The 19,573-nt window shown below is 38.9% G+C and overlaps 1 protein-coding gene across 1 annotated transcript in view; it reads left to right on the top strand.

Annotated features, from left to right (window-relative positions):
* The window catches only part of IPO8 (importin 8), a 43,944-nt gene that overhangs the window by 19,876 nt on the left and 4,495 nt on the right, over positions 1-19,573 (top strand). The window contains exons 12-24 of the mRNA XM_026719920.2: positions 452-568; positions 1,978-2,067; positions 2,756-2,921; positions 3,999-4,159; positions 5,935-6,060; positions 6,357-6,423; positions 8,469-8,594; positions 10,140-10,237; positions 12,356-12,451; positions 14,239-14,459; positions 16,121-16,326; positions 17,173-17,397; positions 18,515-18,631. Of these exons, the coding sequence (XP_026575705.2) occupies positions 452-568; positions 1,978-2,067; positions 2,756-2,921; positions 3,999-4,159; positions 5,935-6,060; positions 6,357-6,423; positions 8,469-8,594; positions 10,140-10,237; positions 12,356-12,451; positions 14,239-14,459; positions 16,121-16,326; positions 17,173-17,397; positions 18,515-18,631 (1,816 nt within the window). The remainder of the gene's footprint in view (positions 1-451; positions 569-1,977; positions 2,068-2,755; positions 2,922-3,998; positions 4,160-5,934; positions 6,061-6,356; positions 6,424-8,468; positions 8,595-10,139; positions 10,238-12,355; positions 12,452-14,238; positions 14,460-16,120; positions 16,327-17,172; positions 17,398-18,514; positions 18,632-19,573) is intronic.

Here is a 19,573-nt window from a genome sequence, read left to right on the forward strand (position 1 = left end):
ATTTCAATTGCCATCAGATCCAGTACAGTTTTATTAGTTGCTTCTTCTTTTAATTTATTAAGGTAGTATAACAAGGAAAATATCTGGAGCATTTTGTACTCCTACAGAAGACAGTGGTGTTTCCACTCCAATATTGATATATTAATAGATTTCCCTTGGACTCTGCTAAATTCTCTTGACTGTTTTGTTTAAATATAAAAAAATCACATCTAAGACGATTGTCAGTTTATTTGACCCCAAGGCAATTCTAGAATTTATAATTTTTTTATCCTGGAAAAAGTACCTAGCTTTCAAAATTTCAGGCTATAAATTAAAATATATACTGCACAATGTGTTTTACTAAAATAATCTACAGTAATTTAAACTGATTTTAATGTTGGTGACTTTCCTAATGAATTTGCTTGAAGTTTCATTTCTTTATTTTTTGTTTGTTTGTGTGCTGTTTGTTTAGGTGTTACCAAAAATGATGGCATTTTGTTATCAGATTCTCACTGAGCCCAACATTGACCCTAGAAAGAAAGACGGGGCATTACATGTAATTGGATCACTAGCAGACATTTTGCTGAAGGTAAACAATGATCTTATGAGAAATGCATAATGGTCTTATCTCTGAAGACTTGACACCCGGGATTTGTGATACTTAAAAAAAAACCTTATGAAAGAGTCCAGCTGTCCTTGATTTAAAAGCTTTCAGAAGTGATTCTGATTCTGTAGTTGTCAGGCTGGGTATGAACTGAGCCTATTCATTAACTTCTAGGACTTAACCAAAAAAAAAGGTGGGGGGGAGTGAGTTTTAGTGATGCTTTGTAACCTCTAAAAATTGCAGGTTGAGTTTGTCCACTGGTTAAGCAAAGCATTCTGTTCCCTGCTATGATATGTTTTTTTAATGGACTGAGTTCATTTCTGTATTCCCCAACCTCCTGCCAGAGGAATCAGTGCTGATAGTTAATGTCCATGTCTGTACCTTGACATTTTAAAGGGCTTCTTATATATTTAGTTCATAATCTGCATGGCAGGTGCTGAAGCCATGCAACATTGGAAATCTCCTCAAGCTAATTGTTATATTAGGAATTCCGCTTTGGGTTATGCTGTGATTGCATATCTGTTCTGTCCTCACTACATGATAATCTGTGAGCATCTCGACATGCAGCTAAACCCACTTATCCTCCAATAACACAGACCGTGTGCGTAGATCTTAATGCTTTATTGAAAGAACAGGATATGGTAAAACTGGGGAAAATAGGGATACATACAATGAGAATCAAATACATGATAGCATTGGGTTACTTTTAAACTTAACCAATTAATAAATACAAGCAATCTAAATCTCACCAGTGATGCTTTGTATGTGGGATATGGGTTTGTCCTCGGTTGACCATGTACCATGGATTAAGATAGATTCTTCTTTGTGCTTCTGCCTTCTCCAAATGCTAAAGGAAATGGAGTCTGGCTTCACAGCATGCACTTGTTTCGAGAGTGCAGGCTGATGGGTAATGGAGTGGGCTCAGCTTCAAACAATATACTTGGTATTTGTCTCTCCGACCACTAGATGGGGCTAGAGAGCAACAACAGTATGTTATATGCTGGGGCACGACAATACCCTTATAGAATTCTTAATAATTGGTCATGGCAAAGCCACATGCTTTACAAGTACTAATTCCATGTTGGCTTCTGTCCATCTGTTCAGTCAATTAGATTACTCCTGTTCAGGCTCCCTTGGCTGGGCTAATTACAGTAACAAACATTGTCACTGCATTTTGTTAGACAACCCAAGTAGTATGATATTTTAAGTCCTTTTAGTTGAACAGTTTCAATTTTGTGTTTTGGCATCTAGCTTTTTCTTTTGCCGATATCAGGATGTTTTCTAAAAATTATTTTAAAGCCATTGTAACTGTTTTAAGAATTACATGAGAATTATTGTGTGTGAAAATGGAGACAAAGGTGCTTCTTTTTTCTGTCAATTATTACCCCTCATAGAAAAGCATGTTCAAGGACCAAATGGAGTTGATGCTGCAGAATCATGTCTTTCCATTATTTATGTCAAATCTTGGATATTTAAGAGCAAGAGTAAGTGAATCGAACATACGCCTTTTTCCATGATGGTTTGGGTTTACCTGCTTGTGCCTGGGGATAAATAGGTTTTTGTAAAGAGAGCTAATAATATGTTTAGCAGAATACACCTTCATCTTACTCATTCTCATGCTGAAGCTATAAAGCTTGATTGGAAGACCGGCATACTGGGACAAAAATTACCTTTAACATAATTATTGAGAAGCAGAACTCTGCATAAGTTTTTTTAAGATTGGGACAAAGATTATTCTATATTTATACATTTTAATAGGCTGATTCCCAGAATGCCACATGAGATGGTATCTTGGTTGCTGTTTCATATATCATCCTATTTTATACAGTTGGAGTTATCTTATTTGTTGTTACCTAGAAAATCATAATAGGTAATTCCAGTCCTTCATTTCTATCACAGTCTCTCATATTTCCTCTAAATTACATACAGAAGGTGAAGGATAGTATAGAAAAGCCTTGAGCACAAAGAAAGATTTCTTTGAATCTCCACCTCTAGTTTCAATGCTGCTTCATTATGAATTCTTTTGGGGTGCGTGAACAATTGTGTTGTAGCAAGGACTGCCTTGAAAATGATAAAATATAGTAAACTCAGAACTGTTAACGTGCAAATGATTTCTCTTTAAGAGTATCTGATCTTGAATAGCGTCTGATTTGCTTTTTTCTTGCGCCACAGTCCTGTTGGACCCTTCGTTCATTCAGCGCCTTAAAATTTCACAATGAGCTCAATCTAAAGAATGCCATTGAACTGATAAAAAAGAGCTTGATTGAAGACAAAGAAATGCCTGTCAAAATGGAAGCTGCCATTGCACTTCAGGCCTTGATAAGCCATCAGGAGCAAGGTTTGATTTTCACTTTCCTTGATTGCCCGCTATAGTTCCTCTCCATGGACTTCTTTTGCGTCCCATCTTTTTTGTTTCCTTTCCCTACCATCATTGTATGCAATGAATCTCACTTTTAATGTTCTGTTGCTTATCTCTGTTCATTTGCCCTTCCTTCCTTCCTTCCTTCCTTCCTTCCTTCCTTCCTTCCTTCCTTCCTCCCTCCCTCCCTCCCATCCGTCCATCCATCCTCCATCTCTCCTTATCAAACACTTTCCTTAGTTTATGGATTACACTCTTTCTTGTTTTTTCAATATACTTAAAAATTAATATTAAACTATTTTGGCTTCTATTTTTACTCTTCCTTTTGTCTCAGATTTTGTCTTACTGGCTATATATATTTAGATGTGGTTAAAGATAGGGATTGCTACCATAACAGATATTAGTTTCACAACATTTTAAAAATAATAATTTATATTAGAGTAAGCCTTCCTGGTGATTTCATAAATTTATGAATTTAGGGGTTTTGGTCAACAGTATGGAAGTGATTTACATCTCTTTCTTATAGGATGCTTTTTTTAGATTCCAAATTTCCTGTTAATGTAATTTTTGGCAAAAAAAACAGCAGATAGATAGGTAGAAATAAAGAACATTGTTACCGAAGACAAAAGAAGGATACCAAGTACAATTAAGAGCTCACTGACAGAAGCAGATATTTTAGTTCTCGACTTACAATTCATTTAATAACCATTCAAAGTTGCAACACCAGTGAAAAAAGTGACTCACAACTATTGCAGCATCCTCATGGTGACAAGATCAAAATTCATACACTTGGCCAATGATTCATATTTATGACAGTCACAGCATTCTGGGGTCACATGATCCCCTTTCACGACCTTCTGACAAGCAAAAGTCCACAGGGAAGCCAGATTCACTTAACAACCGTGTTACTAACTTAACGGCAAAAGCCACTTAAGAAATGTCTCAGTTAACAAGAAGAACGTTGAGCTCAATTGTGGCCACGAGTCTAAAACTTCCTGTATCTATTTTAATCCCCCTCCCCTGTTATGTTTGAATGTATGTTTGGTTTCTTTTTAGCAAAGGAATACATTAAGCCCTACATCAGGCCTGTCATGCAGGAGCTGTTGCTTGTAGTTCGAGAAACTCAGAACGATGATCTTACCAATGTAATTCAGAAGCTGATTTGTGAATACAGCCAAGAAGTAACAACAATTGCTGTGGAAATGACGCAGCATCTGGTAAGTGAGGGACAGGGATTCTGTTTTGGATGAAGGCTACTGATAAAACTTGTTTTAGTCCCTTTGTACAAACATACATCATCCTGAAATGATTCAATTATCACTTTAATTTACTGAAGATTAGTCTTGACTTAATTTTCCTGTTGGGAGGAAAATAATGTCATTTATTTGGAAAAAAACCAAACATATTAAACCTGTCCCCTGTCCCTGAAGACTTCAGAATGAGAGTGAAGTGAGGCATTTTCAACTAAGTTCCAGGCAATATTTTATTTAATCTCTGGCTTGACAGTGTCAGCCCTCCCAGGTAGTCCAAGCAGCCAGATGAGCTAATTCCACTTTATTCTAAGGCTACATTAACAGAATCTTGCAAGTCTGAAGGCAGAAATCTCCTGCCACACCCTGATAAGTTAGGGAGAATCTTTTCTGAGTTTCCTTTTCTGACCCTCTGCGGATTCTCCCACCTTATCTGATCATTTCCTAAGTAGCATCTCTTTCCTCCCTCCCTTTCCCAAGGTCATTCCCACACACCATTACAGATAGAAGGTTAGCAGTTAGATTCTACACAGGCAGATAAACCTTTTGCAGTTTGAACATAATAAAAGAATGTTGTTCTTTGGTTTAAGAGGGGCCAGTTAACCAGTTCAGGAATATTTTCAGAATACTGCAAATGTGTTGTAATCGGCACTGCCTTTGTTTCCCTTTTGGAATATCCTTTTCAAATGTTAATATTTTCTGTACTAATTTTGAAAAGGGTTAAAAAAATGTCTCTGAAATTCCTCTAATACCTCATCTGGATTCTCCTTTTTCCTCATTTGACTCTTTGGCCACATACTTGTTTTTTTTAGACAGTTTAATTCCATACATCCTAAATCTCTCTCTTACATGAATGCCTTAGTCCATGGGTGTCAAACTCGATCATGTCATGGACCGGATTGTGACATATCACAATTTTTTTTGCCTTTGCGGAGCTGGGGTGGGTGTGGCCTGTGAGTGACGTATCTGGTGTGCGGGCTGTCAATTTGACAGGCCTGCCTTAGTCAATATTTCCAAACTAAATTTTTATTCAGAGTAGCAATAGTGCCAAAATATGCATAGGTTCCTTTCTTTCTTTTCTCCTTCTATTTGTCAATCCTGAAGCTGGCCTGACTGAGGCCATTTTGAGACTTCAGCGCTGACACACCGAAGAAAAGAGAGAGGGGAGAATAGAGATAGTTGGGGTGGTGTAGCCAAAACAAAATGCTTTCTTGTGGGAACCTGCAGGTGTTTGGAAGGAGAGGATTGGAGTCACCTAGCAACTGGACAGTATCCTGATTGGGCCATGTTGATCAGTTGTTTTGACAAATCTTTGCTTTTAATTAGGTGAAAACCATGGGAATATTCAGAGTCAATTTTCCCCAGCTCATGCCAATAAGACATATCCAAATAAATCTATTCTTTGAGGAATTTGATTGCCTCAGAGTTTTGTTTGCTATGGGTATGTTACTTAGAACCCTGACACTATTTTAAGTGTTGCACTGTAAGCTTAATGCAGCAGAAAGCATTGCAAAATGGCACCGACATGGATGATGTGCTAGTGGACTGCAAGAGCACCACATTTATGCAAAAGTAAAAAACAAGTGTTATTTCATGGGGGGTGGGTGGGGGGTGGGTGGGGGGTGGGTAAGCAAACCTCTAATTATTCAAAAAAAAAAAAAACTCCAAATGCAAATTTGAAGTTGACTGAGGATTTTGTGATTTATGATGTCAGGTTTTTTTTCTGCATTTAATTTCTTTAGGCAGAGATTTTTGGTAAAGTTCTTCAGAGTGAAGAATATGAAGAAATGGAGGATAAAACTGTTATGGCCATGGGGATCCTGCATACAATTGACACAATCCTAACTGTCGTGCAGGATCACAAGGAGGTGAATCTTCTCAACCATTTGAAAACTGAATTCAGAGTTTTTGCAATAAGATGTGATACAGAAATTCCTTCAGTAAATGAAGGAAACAGTGTGTGCCAGGAGATGGCAGTGTAGACTTAAAAATGTATGAGACATTTGCATGCAATTTTCACCTAGTAATAATGTAAAATACTTTAAATATGGAGAGCTTTTCGCTTGACTTTTTAGGAAAACTCCTTGCTTTAGAATAGTTGCTTATTTAAGAAAAAATGTCTTTTTTCTTTCCTTTACTTAAGTAGATTCTTTCTTTTCTTCAGATAACTCAACAGCTGGAGAGCATTTGCCTGCAAATCATTGGTCTTGTCTTGCAGAAGCATGTCATAGGTACATTGAAAAGCCATTCGGATAATATTTGCCTTCTTATTTAAAGTGGCAGTGTGTGAAGTTATTCTCTACCCTCTGTAACAAGTGAGGCAGCTCCCTGTCCATTTTCCCTCCATCTAGATTAGACTTAAGCCAAACTTACTATAAAGTCATACTTTATTGTTTATTCATTATTAGAGTGCAACACGTTCTATAGCCAATTCATTTCTGGCTGGAGAAAGGGGAGGGACAATAGAACCAAACATAAGAATATGAAACTTGACAAATGGGACTTCAGTTTAAATTACATTGGACTTACAATCTTCTTCATAACAGAACAGAATAAGAGAGTTGGAAGGGACCTTGGAGGTCTTCTAGTCTAACCCCCCTGCTTCAGCAGAAAACCGTAAACCTGTGAACCTGGTGAACCTATGGCACGCAGAGCCATTTGTGCTGGCACGTAAGCTGCAGGCAAACTTACCTCACTGGGCATGCGTGCGCCTTACAGCTAATTTTTGGCTGGTTTGAGGCCTTTTCTGGCTTCCCAAAGGGTTGAGGAAGGCTTCTGCAGGTTTCTACAAGCTTTGCAGGCTGAAAACTAGCCTCGTTTCATCACTTCCTGTTTTTCTGAAAATACCGGAAGTGATGAAACAGGGCTAGTTTTCGGCCTGCAAAGCCTGCAGAAGCCTACAGAAGCCTTCCTCAAGCCTTTGGGAGGCCGAAAAAGGCCTCAAACCAGCCGAAAATCAGCACAGTGCAGGTAAGGGGGCGGTGGGGATGGGTGGGGATTGCGCACGCATGCATAGAGGGCATGGGGGGGCGCGTGCATTGCCTTCTGGGTGCTGGCACACGAGTATGAGTGTGCAAGCGGGTGCGCAGTTTTTGGCACATGAGCCCAAAAAGGTTAGCCACCACTGCCCTAAACATTTCAAACAAATGGCTGTCCATACTCTTCTTAAAAACCTCCAGTGATGGAGCACCCACAATTTCCAAAGGCAAATCATTCCACTGATTAATAGTTCTAAGTGTTAGGACATTTCTCTTTAATTCTAAGTTGCTTCTCTCCTTTGTTTCCATCCATTGTTTCTTGTCTTCCCTTCTGGTGCTCTGGAAAATAGCTTGATCCTTTCTCCTTTGTGGCAGCCACTCAAATATTGGGACACTGCTCATAGATTTCAGATAATATGTTATCTGTGGAAGAATATCGTTGAATATAATTTCGGTAGGGAAAAAGTTGAGAATAATTGTTGAAGTAGCAGATTTAGAGGAAAGCAATGTCACCCTTTGTCAATGGCCTATTCCTAAAGTTGACTGCTTATATTTAAAATTCTTCTCTAGAATCGGGATGGCCTTTGGGTATTTCTACAATAGTGGGGAAGTATTGCTTGGTTTCTCCCATCTTTTCCCTGTAATATCACTAAGGGTAGAATCTCGTGATAAGTGTCTGTGAGTAGCAGAGGTGTCCATTCATGGTCACGTCTCCCATCATGTTTGCAGGTTCTCCTAATCTATTCCAGCAGAGATTCAGTCCTCCAGAATGGATTTTAGGATTTAGGATTTAAGTGCTACAGTTGGAAGGAAAACTAGTTTAAGTTTAAATAAACTTACCTCAGAACTAGCTGTCTCTCAAAAGTTTCCTTATTGCATTCTAAATCATTCCTGTCTTCTTTCCAAAAATCTTGAGATATGCTTTAATTAGAAGTAAGCATACATATAATATTAGGCACATTAGTAAACACAAATTAAACCTGTAGGCATTATTTATTCCATGTTAAAGGAAATTTAGAGGCATATTGTGTAGCCATAGGGAAATCTATTTAGTCCCACTAAAGCATCTTTATTGGCATTTAGCAAATGCAGTATTTTAATTCTAAGCTTAAGATTGTACAATGCCAATAAATGCGGTGCTAGCCTCCAAGCAGGCCTGGGAAATGTGTTATCAGAATACATTACGAAGATCTTTTCTAATTCACTTAAAATAGCTTTTCATAGGCTGGGTGGCATTTGCTGGCATTTTTTTCTATATCTCTTATGTCTGTTTGCTTGATTCCCCCTTTCCCTTTCAGAGTTCTACGAAGAAATTCTTTCTCTGGCATACAGCTTGACATGCCATCTTATTTCACCCCAAATGTGGCACCTCCTGGGTGTCTTATATGAAGTGTTTCAACAAGATTGCTTCGAGTACTTTGCAGGTAATGAGCTTTACCATTTGCTCGAAAAGAGCACCGATCAATAGCAGGAATAAATTGAACATAGAAGAACGTTGGCTAGCAGTGGTTTGGGACGTTGTGATGAAGTGTTTCAATTGTCACTTTGTCTTAGAGGAAGCACATTGATTTGTTCCCCCAGTGCTATAAATTCAGGATTAGATTTGCTTAAGTATCCAGTGTAGAGTTGTGCGCGCCTTTAAAATACCGAAGTCGAACAAGATTGTATATTGGGGTCAGACTTTTGCTGGTTGTGAGGAAGATCAGGACCGTATTCAGGCTTTGCCCGCTGAGCTAGCCAGAATGTACTCAATGAATCATCTGACTTCTAAGAGTTATCCCAGTTTGCTTTATGTCATTTACAAGACTAGAAACCTTGGATAACGTACAGCAAGGGAGAAAGTCAAGATTCTTAATATGCTAAATTTTATACCTGTTGTCCTCGCTTAACGACCAGTGGCTTAGTGATTGTTCAAAGTTACAGTGGACCCCAAAATGGGACCTACGACCTGGTTCTGGAGTTCTACAGCTGCACACGTTTGAACACATATGACAGTCGCAAGATTGCATTTTGGGTGCCCGGCAACTGTCTCGCATTTACAGCTGCTTGCAGGATCCCACAATCCCATCCCATAATATTTTTTGCCGGTTTCCAGCCTTTACTTCTGGCTTCGTACAAAAAGGGGTCATTGGATAAAATGAATTAGTTTAATAACCACTGTACTCATTCAACAGCTATGGTGGTCATTAACCGTCAGAACTTATGGCTGTAATTCTAATTTAAGGCCTACCTGTACCCAGTCCCATTTTATTGCTTTTAGCAGAAGATCGGGTTTCACTAAGGCTTGGCTTCTTGTTCCAGTTGAAGGGTTCTGTTTTTTGAAAGGGAGGAAAAGTGGGGTCAGGCATGTCCTGGTAAAGGTGGCTTTATGTGCCTGCTGCCCTGGGTGAAGAGTTCCCTGGGTGAAGAGATTCATTTCAGATCCTCTTGCTAAATTTTCCATGGGAGAGGAGGAAGATTAGAACAAAGAAATATTCCTCCCCGTTAGCCATGCCCAGCATTGACCCAATGTTGTTCCTTTCTTAAAAGAAGTTTTCTAGCAACAGCCCCACACTCATATAAAAAGGGAAGTTTAGCCCAGAATAAATAATGCAATCTATATTAGCTACCTTCATTTTGCCTTTATTTGCTTTATATTATTGGATATGTTGTTAATGAAGAGAGGGGAAGTTTGTATTGGGATTTTGAGCCTCAGTTGTGGTTCAAAGGTTATCTGGAGTCCTTGTGAGCATAATGTGGGGATCGTGTCTCATACGCTTTTCTGAAATTCTTAGGAGGGCCTGAATAAATCGAATAAATATTTTTACAGTACATTCACATGACATGACCTTGTGTATGTGCTAAATATAGAGTTTTAAAGAATTTACAAATGAATGAATTGAGTGAGTGATTATGAAGCAAAGCAAGGACAATTCTGTAAGGTACATTAATTTATTTCATTCTCAGGATGAACTTTTTTCTCCTTCTAGATATGATGCCCCTATTGCACAACTACGTCACTGTTGACACTGATATTTTATTGTCAAATTCCAAAAATTTGGAGATAATTTATACCATGTGTAAAAAGGTAAGTTTTCGAAGTTGCTCGTACTTTGATCAACCTGCTGCCCATGGTGAATGTGAGAACGTGAATGAAAAGTATGGTTTAAGTAGATATCTTTAGCTTTGCTTTCATAATAATTCAATGTTTAATTTTACCTTATTCAGACCTCCAGTCTGTAGTACATGTACAGTAGCTTACTGATTAAGGTGTTTGGTTTAGGGTAAGAAGATTTACATTTAAGACTTATTCATGATAGAACACAAGTATAATATAGTTGTGTAAAGGCCAGAACAGACAGAAACAAATAAAAGACTGTCTCCAGTTAAATTTTTATTTTTTATAACCAAGAGCTCATGCCTGCCCTTGTTTTCTGCTGATGGTAGTATGCATGCAGTGGGATTCAAAAAATTTTATTACCGGTTCTGTGGGTGTGTCTTGGTGGGAGTGGCGTGCTTGTGGGTGTGTCTTGGTGGGCGTGCAGGAGAAGGATACTGTAAAATTTCCATTCCCACCCCACTCCAGGGGAAGGTTACCACTGGTTCTCTGAACTACTCAAAATTTCCGCTACCAGTTCTCCAGAACTAGTCAGAACCTGCTGAATACCACCTCTGTATGCATGCACTGTTCATGTAATGATTTAGAAGTGGATACTTTTTTAAGGCGTCACATGACATATCGGGACTTTTTTTCCCCTTCACTAAACTGGGTGGGAGCGGGGCAAGCACATGACACATCCGGCCTATGGGCAATGAGTTTGACACTCCTGCTTTAAGGGAATCTTCCATTTGAAGGAATCCTTTCCAGCTCTTCACTTCCTTTCATTTTGCCATTCATATCGTACATAACGTACATTCGCAAGAATACTTTTGTCATTTTTGTTTTCACAACCCTATGTTTTTTTTCTACTTCTGACTAATATAAGTTCTCTTCTTGATAGCCCACTCTTGCTTCCTGCTGAGGAAAATATGGGTTATCTTCCATCCGCAAAAGGCTATGCCTTGATTTGTTACATTTGAATCACGAGAGGCTCTGCCCTGCATTTGTTCTGCTTGTAGCTCATGGAGGTCTATGCAGCGTAGATTGCTCTGTATGAAGATTGATGATTTTGACTCACGGGTTTTGGATTAAAGGGACTTTTTGCTCTATTAAGCTTCTATAAATCTGAGAAACCGGACCTGAGAACCGAATGAAAAATGTGGCTTTACTTGCTTCACTTCATTCATCGATTCCTGTGGAACATTTTCTTTTTCAACAGTTCTTATAAAGAGATCTGATCTGATTTGGAGAATGCTGCTCCTGGTTGAAAAAAAATATATCAGTTACTTATCATTTACAATAGAATCAATTTTGATTAGTTATTAGTCATTTTATTATTGACCGTGGACATTTTTTTTAACGGCTAATGGAGGTCTTTGTTAACTATTTCGTAAACTGCTGTGTATCTATGTGGATTTGGAAGTGTTCAAAATGAATAAGTAAAAGTAGTATAAATAAATAAAATGTTGGAATATAATCAGCACACCCCTTATGGAAATATCTTAAAATCACCCATTTTCAATGTTCTAATCCTGATTAGATATTAAGGCCAAACAAGTGTCTGGTCCCTTGGAGATTCGTCACATTCAAATAATCTATGAAGGCAACATTTCTCTTCATTTAATACACTAGAAGTAGAATTAGCTTGGGTAACGTTGTTCCTTGTAAATATAAATATTTACATTATTAAGGCCAAATACTTGGACAGGACAACTGTGTCTTATTTTAGAATAACATAAGCATTCCTTAAAATTGAACTTTACTAATGGTGACTTCATGTTTTCTTGAAACAATATGGAAAGAGGGTGTTTTTAATTGCCTGATCAGAAATAACCTTGCTTAGTTTTCAAAACCAGACACATAATTGGCACTTCTGTGTTTGAGTGCTATTTTTTTCTTCTATCTAGTGATTTCAGGTGTCAGGAAACTCATCCAAATGTTTCTTTGATTATTCAGAAAAGGCGTTGTCAAATATTACACAAATTCAATTAAACAACTTTTTTAAACGTGTTGCAGCATTTTTTTTTAAATCACCAAGAAAAAAATGTCTGTATTTTTTTTTGCAACAAACCTGAAGGGTTAAAATGATCTTCAATTATTTGACAGGTCCTAACTGGTGATGCAGGGGAAGATGCTGAGTGCCACGCAGCCAAGCTCTTAGAGATTATTATACTGCAGTGCAAAGGAAGAGGTATTGATCAGGTAATTATTGACTGGAATTTTTTCTCTTTGCCTGGATTGTAAACATCAGCCAGAATTTTGGAGACCCGTATGCCTAAGAAAAAGAATTTAGGAGGGGTGAACTTGGCGCTTTGTAGACAGACATTTTTTTTCTTCCTATGTGGGTGAATGGGATTGTCTCATATATAAAGAATCCAGTTTGGTTTTAAAAGGGTTCCTTATTCCTCCCTTCTCACTTGTTTGAGCCATCAGGGAAATAGGGTTGGTTTAAAAAAATTTCTAGCGTGCCTTTCCTCAGTCGTAGTTCAATAACAATAGAAAATTTAAACATCACAGCAGCACAAGGATCTGCAGACCATGGGAAAGATTACTGAAGAGTTCCACAGATGCATGAAAGGCAGTTTTCAGCTGAGTGAAAATAATGTCCCATTTGATCTTTAAGCATCTAAGGCCCCAGGACTTCCCAGTTGGAAGGCCTTCACTTCTTGACAATGTTTATTAACAAGAGGGCAAAACACCGGGGAACTGTTTCATGACACCCTTGAAAGTTAAGCTAAGCCATGTGGATTCCTTGAAAACTCCCTCAACATGGCTTCGCTTTGGCTCTACAGAGGGTGGGAATTTGATAGGCTCTTTTTTTTTAAAAAAAACCAACCCCATCCTTGTACCAAAGATGGTAGTGACTTCTCCTTGAGGGTCTCTATAGGCAATAGGAAGAGTGTCACTTATTCTCTTAAACCATTCCTGAAAGAATAGAGAGGAATATATTAAACCAGGGGTCTTCAAACTCGACAGCTTTCAGACTTGTGGACTTCAACTCCCAGAATTCCTCCTCCAGTCATGTTAGCTCAGGAATTGTGGGAGTTGAAGTCCACAAGTCTTAATTTTACCAAGTTTGGAGACCCTTATATTAATCTGGTCTAGCTAATCAGCAAGATTGAGAAGATGTTGAAAGTGTGAAGGAGACTCTGGTGGGGACAAACAAGGGAAAGAACTAGTCACCTAGTTAGGGGAAGAATTCAGGATGTCAGAAGTTGGAGGCTTCCTACTCCCACCAAGAACATCCATCAGATGGTGCTCAAGCTTTGAAAATGAAACCCAAATGCTGCTATGAGAGGTTCATGAATAATGTAGAGATAGTTCAGAACAAAACCTAGGGCTCGCAGATGTTTTGGGATAAAGTGGCTACTATCCTGAATCCACATTATATATGACCAGGATTATATTGTCCGGTATATCTGGACAAAGGAGATTGCTAAACCAGGAGCGCCTGCAAAAAAAAAAGGCTTTGGTCTATACCACATGAATATTAATTGTATTTTTTTTTAAAAAAGGTGTTAATCAAGGTTACATAACCAGAAGAGTTTGGTTTATGCTACCTAGTGCCTCCTCTTTTTCCCTTTTAAAAGAATTTCCTAACCATGGGGTGGAACAAAAAGAAGAGTGATACTTCACTTCCTGACCTCTGACAATAACAGTTCCTGTTGCTTCTGGTATTTCCTGCAATAAATCCCAAAAGCGATTATCACAGTGCCTTTAAAAGGAGAGAGAGAGAGAAAGAGAAAGAAAGGGAAAAAATAGCTGCATATTTTTTAGCAAAGCGAACTCTGTAGCCAGTATCCCATCCAGTTATTACAAACATAATATATCCCTCAAGGTCATTTTAAGGAAGCGTGTACATTTGAAACAGAATTGTAACCGATTTCAACAAGGGGAGGGCTGAATCCTTTTTAAAATAGGCTCGATAGCTGAAATAACCCAATTCATTTTTCTTTGTACTTCTCCCCATATGTCTGTTCTCTCCTTAGTGCATTCCTCTGTTTGTAGAAGCTGTGCTTGAGCGCTTAACGCGAGGGGTTAAAACCAGCGAGCTCCGCACCATGTGTCTCCAGGTGGCCATTGCTGCCCTCTACTACAACCCTGAGCTCCTTTTGCACACTTTAGAGAATATCCGGTTTCCTCATAACCCAGAGCCTATCACCGCGCAGTTTATAAACCAGTGGATGAATGATACAGACTGTTTTCTTGGGTAGGTGTGTGATGATGCTCTCTCTTTCAACACCTTCGAGTTTTGGGGAGACTGTACTTTGAGAGGAAATGCCAGGATTCTCTTGTTTTCCTACCTGCCCTAAGGTGTGCTATTGTAGCATGAAATACCACATACTGACCTTTGGATCAGCATGAAAAAATAGAATTGATAGGCTTCTCTTCGAAGTAGGATTTTCTCACAAGCCCTACTTCGTATGAATAGTGATGATTTTACTTTTCCCTCTCCACAAGTGGCATTCAGTGCACGGAGCTACAGCTTGAAGTCTTCATTTTGCTTGAATTTTGCTGTGATGTCAAATTCAGAGGGAAAGCACATACATTAACATAATCTACCAAATTAAATCAAGATATTTAAAACCATAATGCATTTAAAAGGGGAGACTTTTACAGTTCGTTTAATATGCCTATTTTATAGGGAATTGGATGAGCCTCATTAGCTAGGCAACTTATCATTGGCACATGTTATTGATTGTATGTGGCACTAAATATATGTTTTGTCACATATATGGTCCAGATTGATTTCCTGAGCAGCTTATAATTAAAATATATGCAGAGATGCAAATAAAATTAGGGATATTTTGCTGTACATATAAAGATGGGCTTTTGTGGCTCACAATGTGATCTAGATTCAAGGGTGTCCAGCCCTGGCAATTTTAAGACTTGTGGACTTCAGCTCCTCCAGGCTGGCTGGGGAATTCTAGAAATTGAACTTAAAGTTGCCAAGTTGGACACCCACATTCTAGAGCAGTGTTGGCAAACCTTTTTGGCACATATTTTTTAAAAAATATATTTTTAGCTTATGTATGTATCCAAATATATGTGAACAGATAGTCCTCACGTCATGATGGTAATTGGAACTGGAATTTCTTGTCATTAAGCGATAGTCATTAACTGAGATCACATATCATAGCAATGCTTAGCAATGGAAATTTCACTTCCAGTTGCTGTTATTGAGGCCATTAAAATGACATCATGTAGTTGCCATGTCAGTTTCCCCACCACTTATGTGCAGACTGCAAAGAAGGTCCTGATTGTTGATCACAAGAAAACAGCAACACAACCAACATAAGTACGAGGGCTGTTTGTGATTACCATTTGTTGAGTGCCATTTGAACCAACACCGAGCAAGTGGTCTTTAAATGAAGATCTGAATATGTGTCCAAATAATAGATATAAATATAACCCATCTCTATATTTCTATATACAAATATATAGTGTGCGCATATACTATATTGCACACACATACTTCATTTAAGCAACACCAAGAAAAATATAATAAAAAAAAGATAACAAGTAAGATAATAAATATTTACAATCATTTAAAAAAAACAACAACAGCAAAACAAAGCCTAATTGTGTGTGGTAGGTCTCTTTGGAAAAGAATATTGTGGTATTGTCATTAACAGAGTTGTGACCAGGCCTCATTGTTCTCAATTTAAGCCTAGAATAGAATTTTGCAAGTGGATTTTTTTAATGATAAGGACATCCATTCAGGATTTTCCCTAAAAGCCTCTGTAACTACCTTCTCATCTGAGTATCCATCATATGTTTCTGACCTTATGTTTCACAATCCTCGCCTAACTTACTGAAAGCTATTCTGTTGGGAAGATTAATTCTCACCAGTGAATTGTGTACGTTCAGGCTCCATGACAGGAAGATGTGCATCATCGGACTGAGCATCCTCATGGGACTGCCATCTCGACCCCCTGCTGTAGACGCTGTGTCTGCCCAGATTGTCCCATCAGTTCTCCTCCTGTTCCTGGGACTAAAACAAATGTGCGCCACACCACAACATACAGAACACGAAGAGCACAGGAAAGCTGAAAAGAATGATGCAGAAGATAATGGTATGAGAAAACATCAGTTTCCTGGCTTTTGCGATCAGCATTTATTAATAGCACGCTACTTGTAATTTAATTCACTTGTGCTTAGCAATAGCAATAGCACTTAGACTTATATGCCACTTCCTAATGCTTTACAGCACTCTCTAAGCAGTTTACAATATCAGCATGTTAATCTGGATTGTCCTTTTACCAACCCCGGAAGGATGGAAGGCTGAGTCAACTTTGAGTCAGTCAGGATTGAGGGATTCGAACCCCCGACAGTGAGCAGAGTTAGCCTGCAATTCCAACCGCTTTACCATGATGGCTCAAGATTGACTTGAAGCTTAGAGGGAAGATATTTGCAGTTTTGAATATTCCCAAGCGCTTTCCCCTACAGGAAAACTTTAGATCAAACTAGCCAAGACATTATTCTCTTAACTGCAAGCTTTTTTCCCCTTTTTGGTAGAACGTTATTCTTTCAACATCAATCCATTACACTCCCTCAGCTGTGAGACAAAAATATTCTCCTTATTTTTAAGGACAAGTGTGTTATTATCCCCAACTGCACACCTGATACACTCTTCAATCTAGTTTTCTCTAGAAAAGGTTATTTCAAAAGAGTGTGGTGATCATTTCAGAGCTGTATTAATCAGAAGTGTCTTTAATCAGAAACTAGCCTTCTTCAGTTTTAAAAAAACACAATTTGTTTTCATGATTAATTGTCACCAAGATTGTAACTTAAAGAATGTTTATTCATAGGGTACTCCTGGAGGAGTCATTAATTTTGAAACTATGCTTTTGGTTAAAAAATACACATCTTTGTCTTTCTTGTCTTCTTTGTTCTTGATTTAAAAAAAAATGTATTTGCAGAAGAGATTCCAAGTGATGAAGAGGAAGAGAATGAAGCAAATCAGGAGATGCAGCAGAACCATGCTGGGGGTGGTGGTGATACAGGGGATGACGATGATGAAGATGACGATGATGAAGACTGGGATGATGAAGCATTAGAAGAAACTGCTTTAGAAGGCTTCAGCACTCCTATTGATCTAGAAGATGGTGTGGATGAATATCAATTCTTCACACAAGCATTTTTAGGTATAGACGTCTATTAAAGTACTTCCCATTACTATTATCTTTAGGTTTCCTTTAAAAAGAAAATCTAGCTGTAAGTAAGCCCTAGCTTGGTTTTTCCATGCGCCCAATATAAGCCCTACCCCCAAAATAAACCCTAGTTAACCTGCCCACTTCAGAATGCACAGGTAAAAATTAAGCTTGGGGAGTGTGTGGAGAGGCCATACTTACCAAGCGTCACACACCCCGACATCTGCCTCACCTGGCACCTACTTCTTCTGTGGCCGCTTGCTGCCACTCACATGCATCGTCCCTGGCCTCCGTTTTGCCATCAGAGGCCTTCTACAGCCGAGAAATCGGCTCCGGATTGACACAGGTGGCACCTCCCTGGCCTCATTTCGCCATCAGAGGCCTTCTGGAAAGGCCTCTGCAGCCAATAAGATAGCACTGGATTGAGTGGGCTGGCAGCAAGTTTCTGCTGGGCAGAGCTTTTGGTGCTGCTGCAGCGGCGAGATGAGTCAGTAATTAGACATTCCCTGAAAATAAGACCTGTTGCCTTTTTTTGGTGGCAAAAAATATAAGACTGGGTCTTATTTTCGGAGAAACACAGGTAATCAGTATTCAATACAAAATTCAGTCCATTAAATGCCAATCATCAGCCAGATGTACATAAGTCTATTATAAGTCAGGATAATCATAATTAGAAATTCAAGTTCAAATCTTGCTATGAATCTCAGAGTCTGGCTTAGGGTAAGCCCTTACTTCTCAGCTAACTTGCTACTTTTATTTGTCCTTCATAATTTATATTTTATTTTATTTATTACATTGATACACTTCTCATCTCACTGCCCAAAGCTATAATTCAGTGCTCTGAGAACTCAAGAGTGACAGCAAGATGTAATACTATTTATAAAGGAGTTCATGTTGCTGGAAATAAAGCAGTTGGAAGAACTGAATGGTTAATGGAGATCAATCACTAAAAATATTAAAACTGTCTATCTCACACACAGCCGAAGTCTCCATTCAGCATACTCATTTTTAAAGTAGGTCTCTGTGCTTGAGAAAATGGTGATTTAATTATGTAGACTTGGAATCTGGCAAGTAGCACATCTCTCGAAAGTAATATATTCTGTGTTTTCAGCTGTACAAAGCCGAGATGCTGGCTGGTATCATTTGTTGACTGCACCACTCAGCGCTGATCAGAAGATTCAGTTGCAGGAAATCTGTGCATTAGCTGAACTCCGGAGAAACTCAGCAGGTCTGTTGCAAGAATGTTTGCAGAAAGCTTACAATCTAAAGCAGGGCTCTCCAAACTTGGCAACTTTAAGACTTGTGGACTTCAATTCCCAGAATTCTCCAGCTATGCTGGCTGGAGAATTCTGGGAGTTGAAGTCCACAAATCTTAAAGTTGCCACGTTTGGGGACCTCTGATCTAAAGTCTACCAACAGGAACTCTCAGTGATTGCAGCCCTATAAAATAATCTAAACTGTCCCAAGTTAGTTTTGTTTGGGTTTGTCCGTTATGAGAAGTTTTTTTTTATGTATAGGACATTGTTTCCTATGGAAGTTTTGGGAGTTGTGGGATGGCACGTCACATACTCTTTACTCCTTTTACGAGAACAAGAGCAGCTGCTTTGGGAAGCAAAATAATGAATTCACAGTGAGTCAGAATCAGAATCAAAATAGAGTTGGAAGGGACCTTGGAGGTCTTCTAGTCCACCCCCCTGCTCAAGCAGGAGATCCTATACCATTTCAGGCAAGTGGCCGTCTAGTCTCTTCTTTAAAAACCTCCAGTGATGAAGCACCCAGAACTTCTGAAGGCTTATTCCACTGGTTAATTGTCCTCACTGTTAGGAAGCTTCACATTGTGAAAGTGGGTGTCAGGGAGAGGTTAGTGTAAGGTGCTTACAAGTGTAGTTGGACATTAATTTCCTTTAGACACAGCTGACCTGTCTAGCAGCCAAGAAGTAAACTGTATCTGGTGAGACAGGCCATTCATGATTTATTTCAGGGGTGTCAAACTTGATTTCATTGAGGGCCGCCTCAAGGTTGTGTTTGACCTCAGGGGGCCAGGGTGGGCACAGCCAGCTTGACATCACTTGTGTCAGGGGCGCCTGTGGTGGCCCGAGTGCTCTGCCAGTGAAAACGGGCTCCCAAGCTCTGTTTTTGGCTGCAATTATGTCCTGCAGCCCTCTGCCAG

Source organism: Pseudonaja textilis, chromosome 5 (genome assembly GCF_049901715.1).
Source record: "Pseudonaja textilis isolate UNSWEBS1 chromosome 5, rPseTex1.2, whole genome shotgun sequence".
Lineage (NCBI taxonomy): Eukaryota > Metazoa > Chordata > Lepidosauria > Squamata > Elapidae > Pseudonaja > Pseudonaja textilis.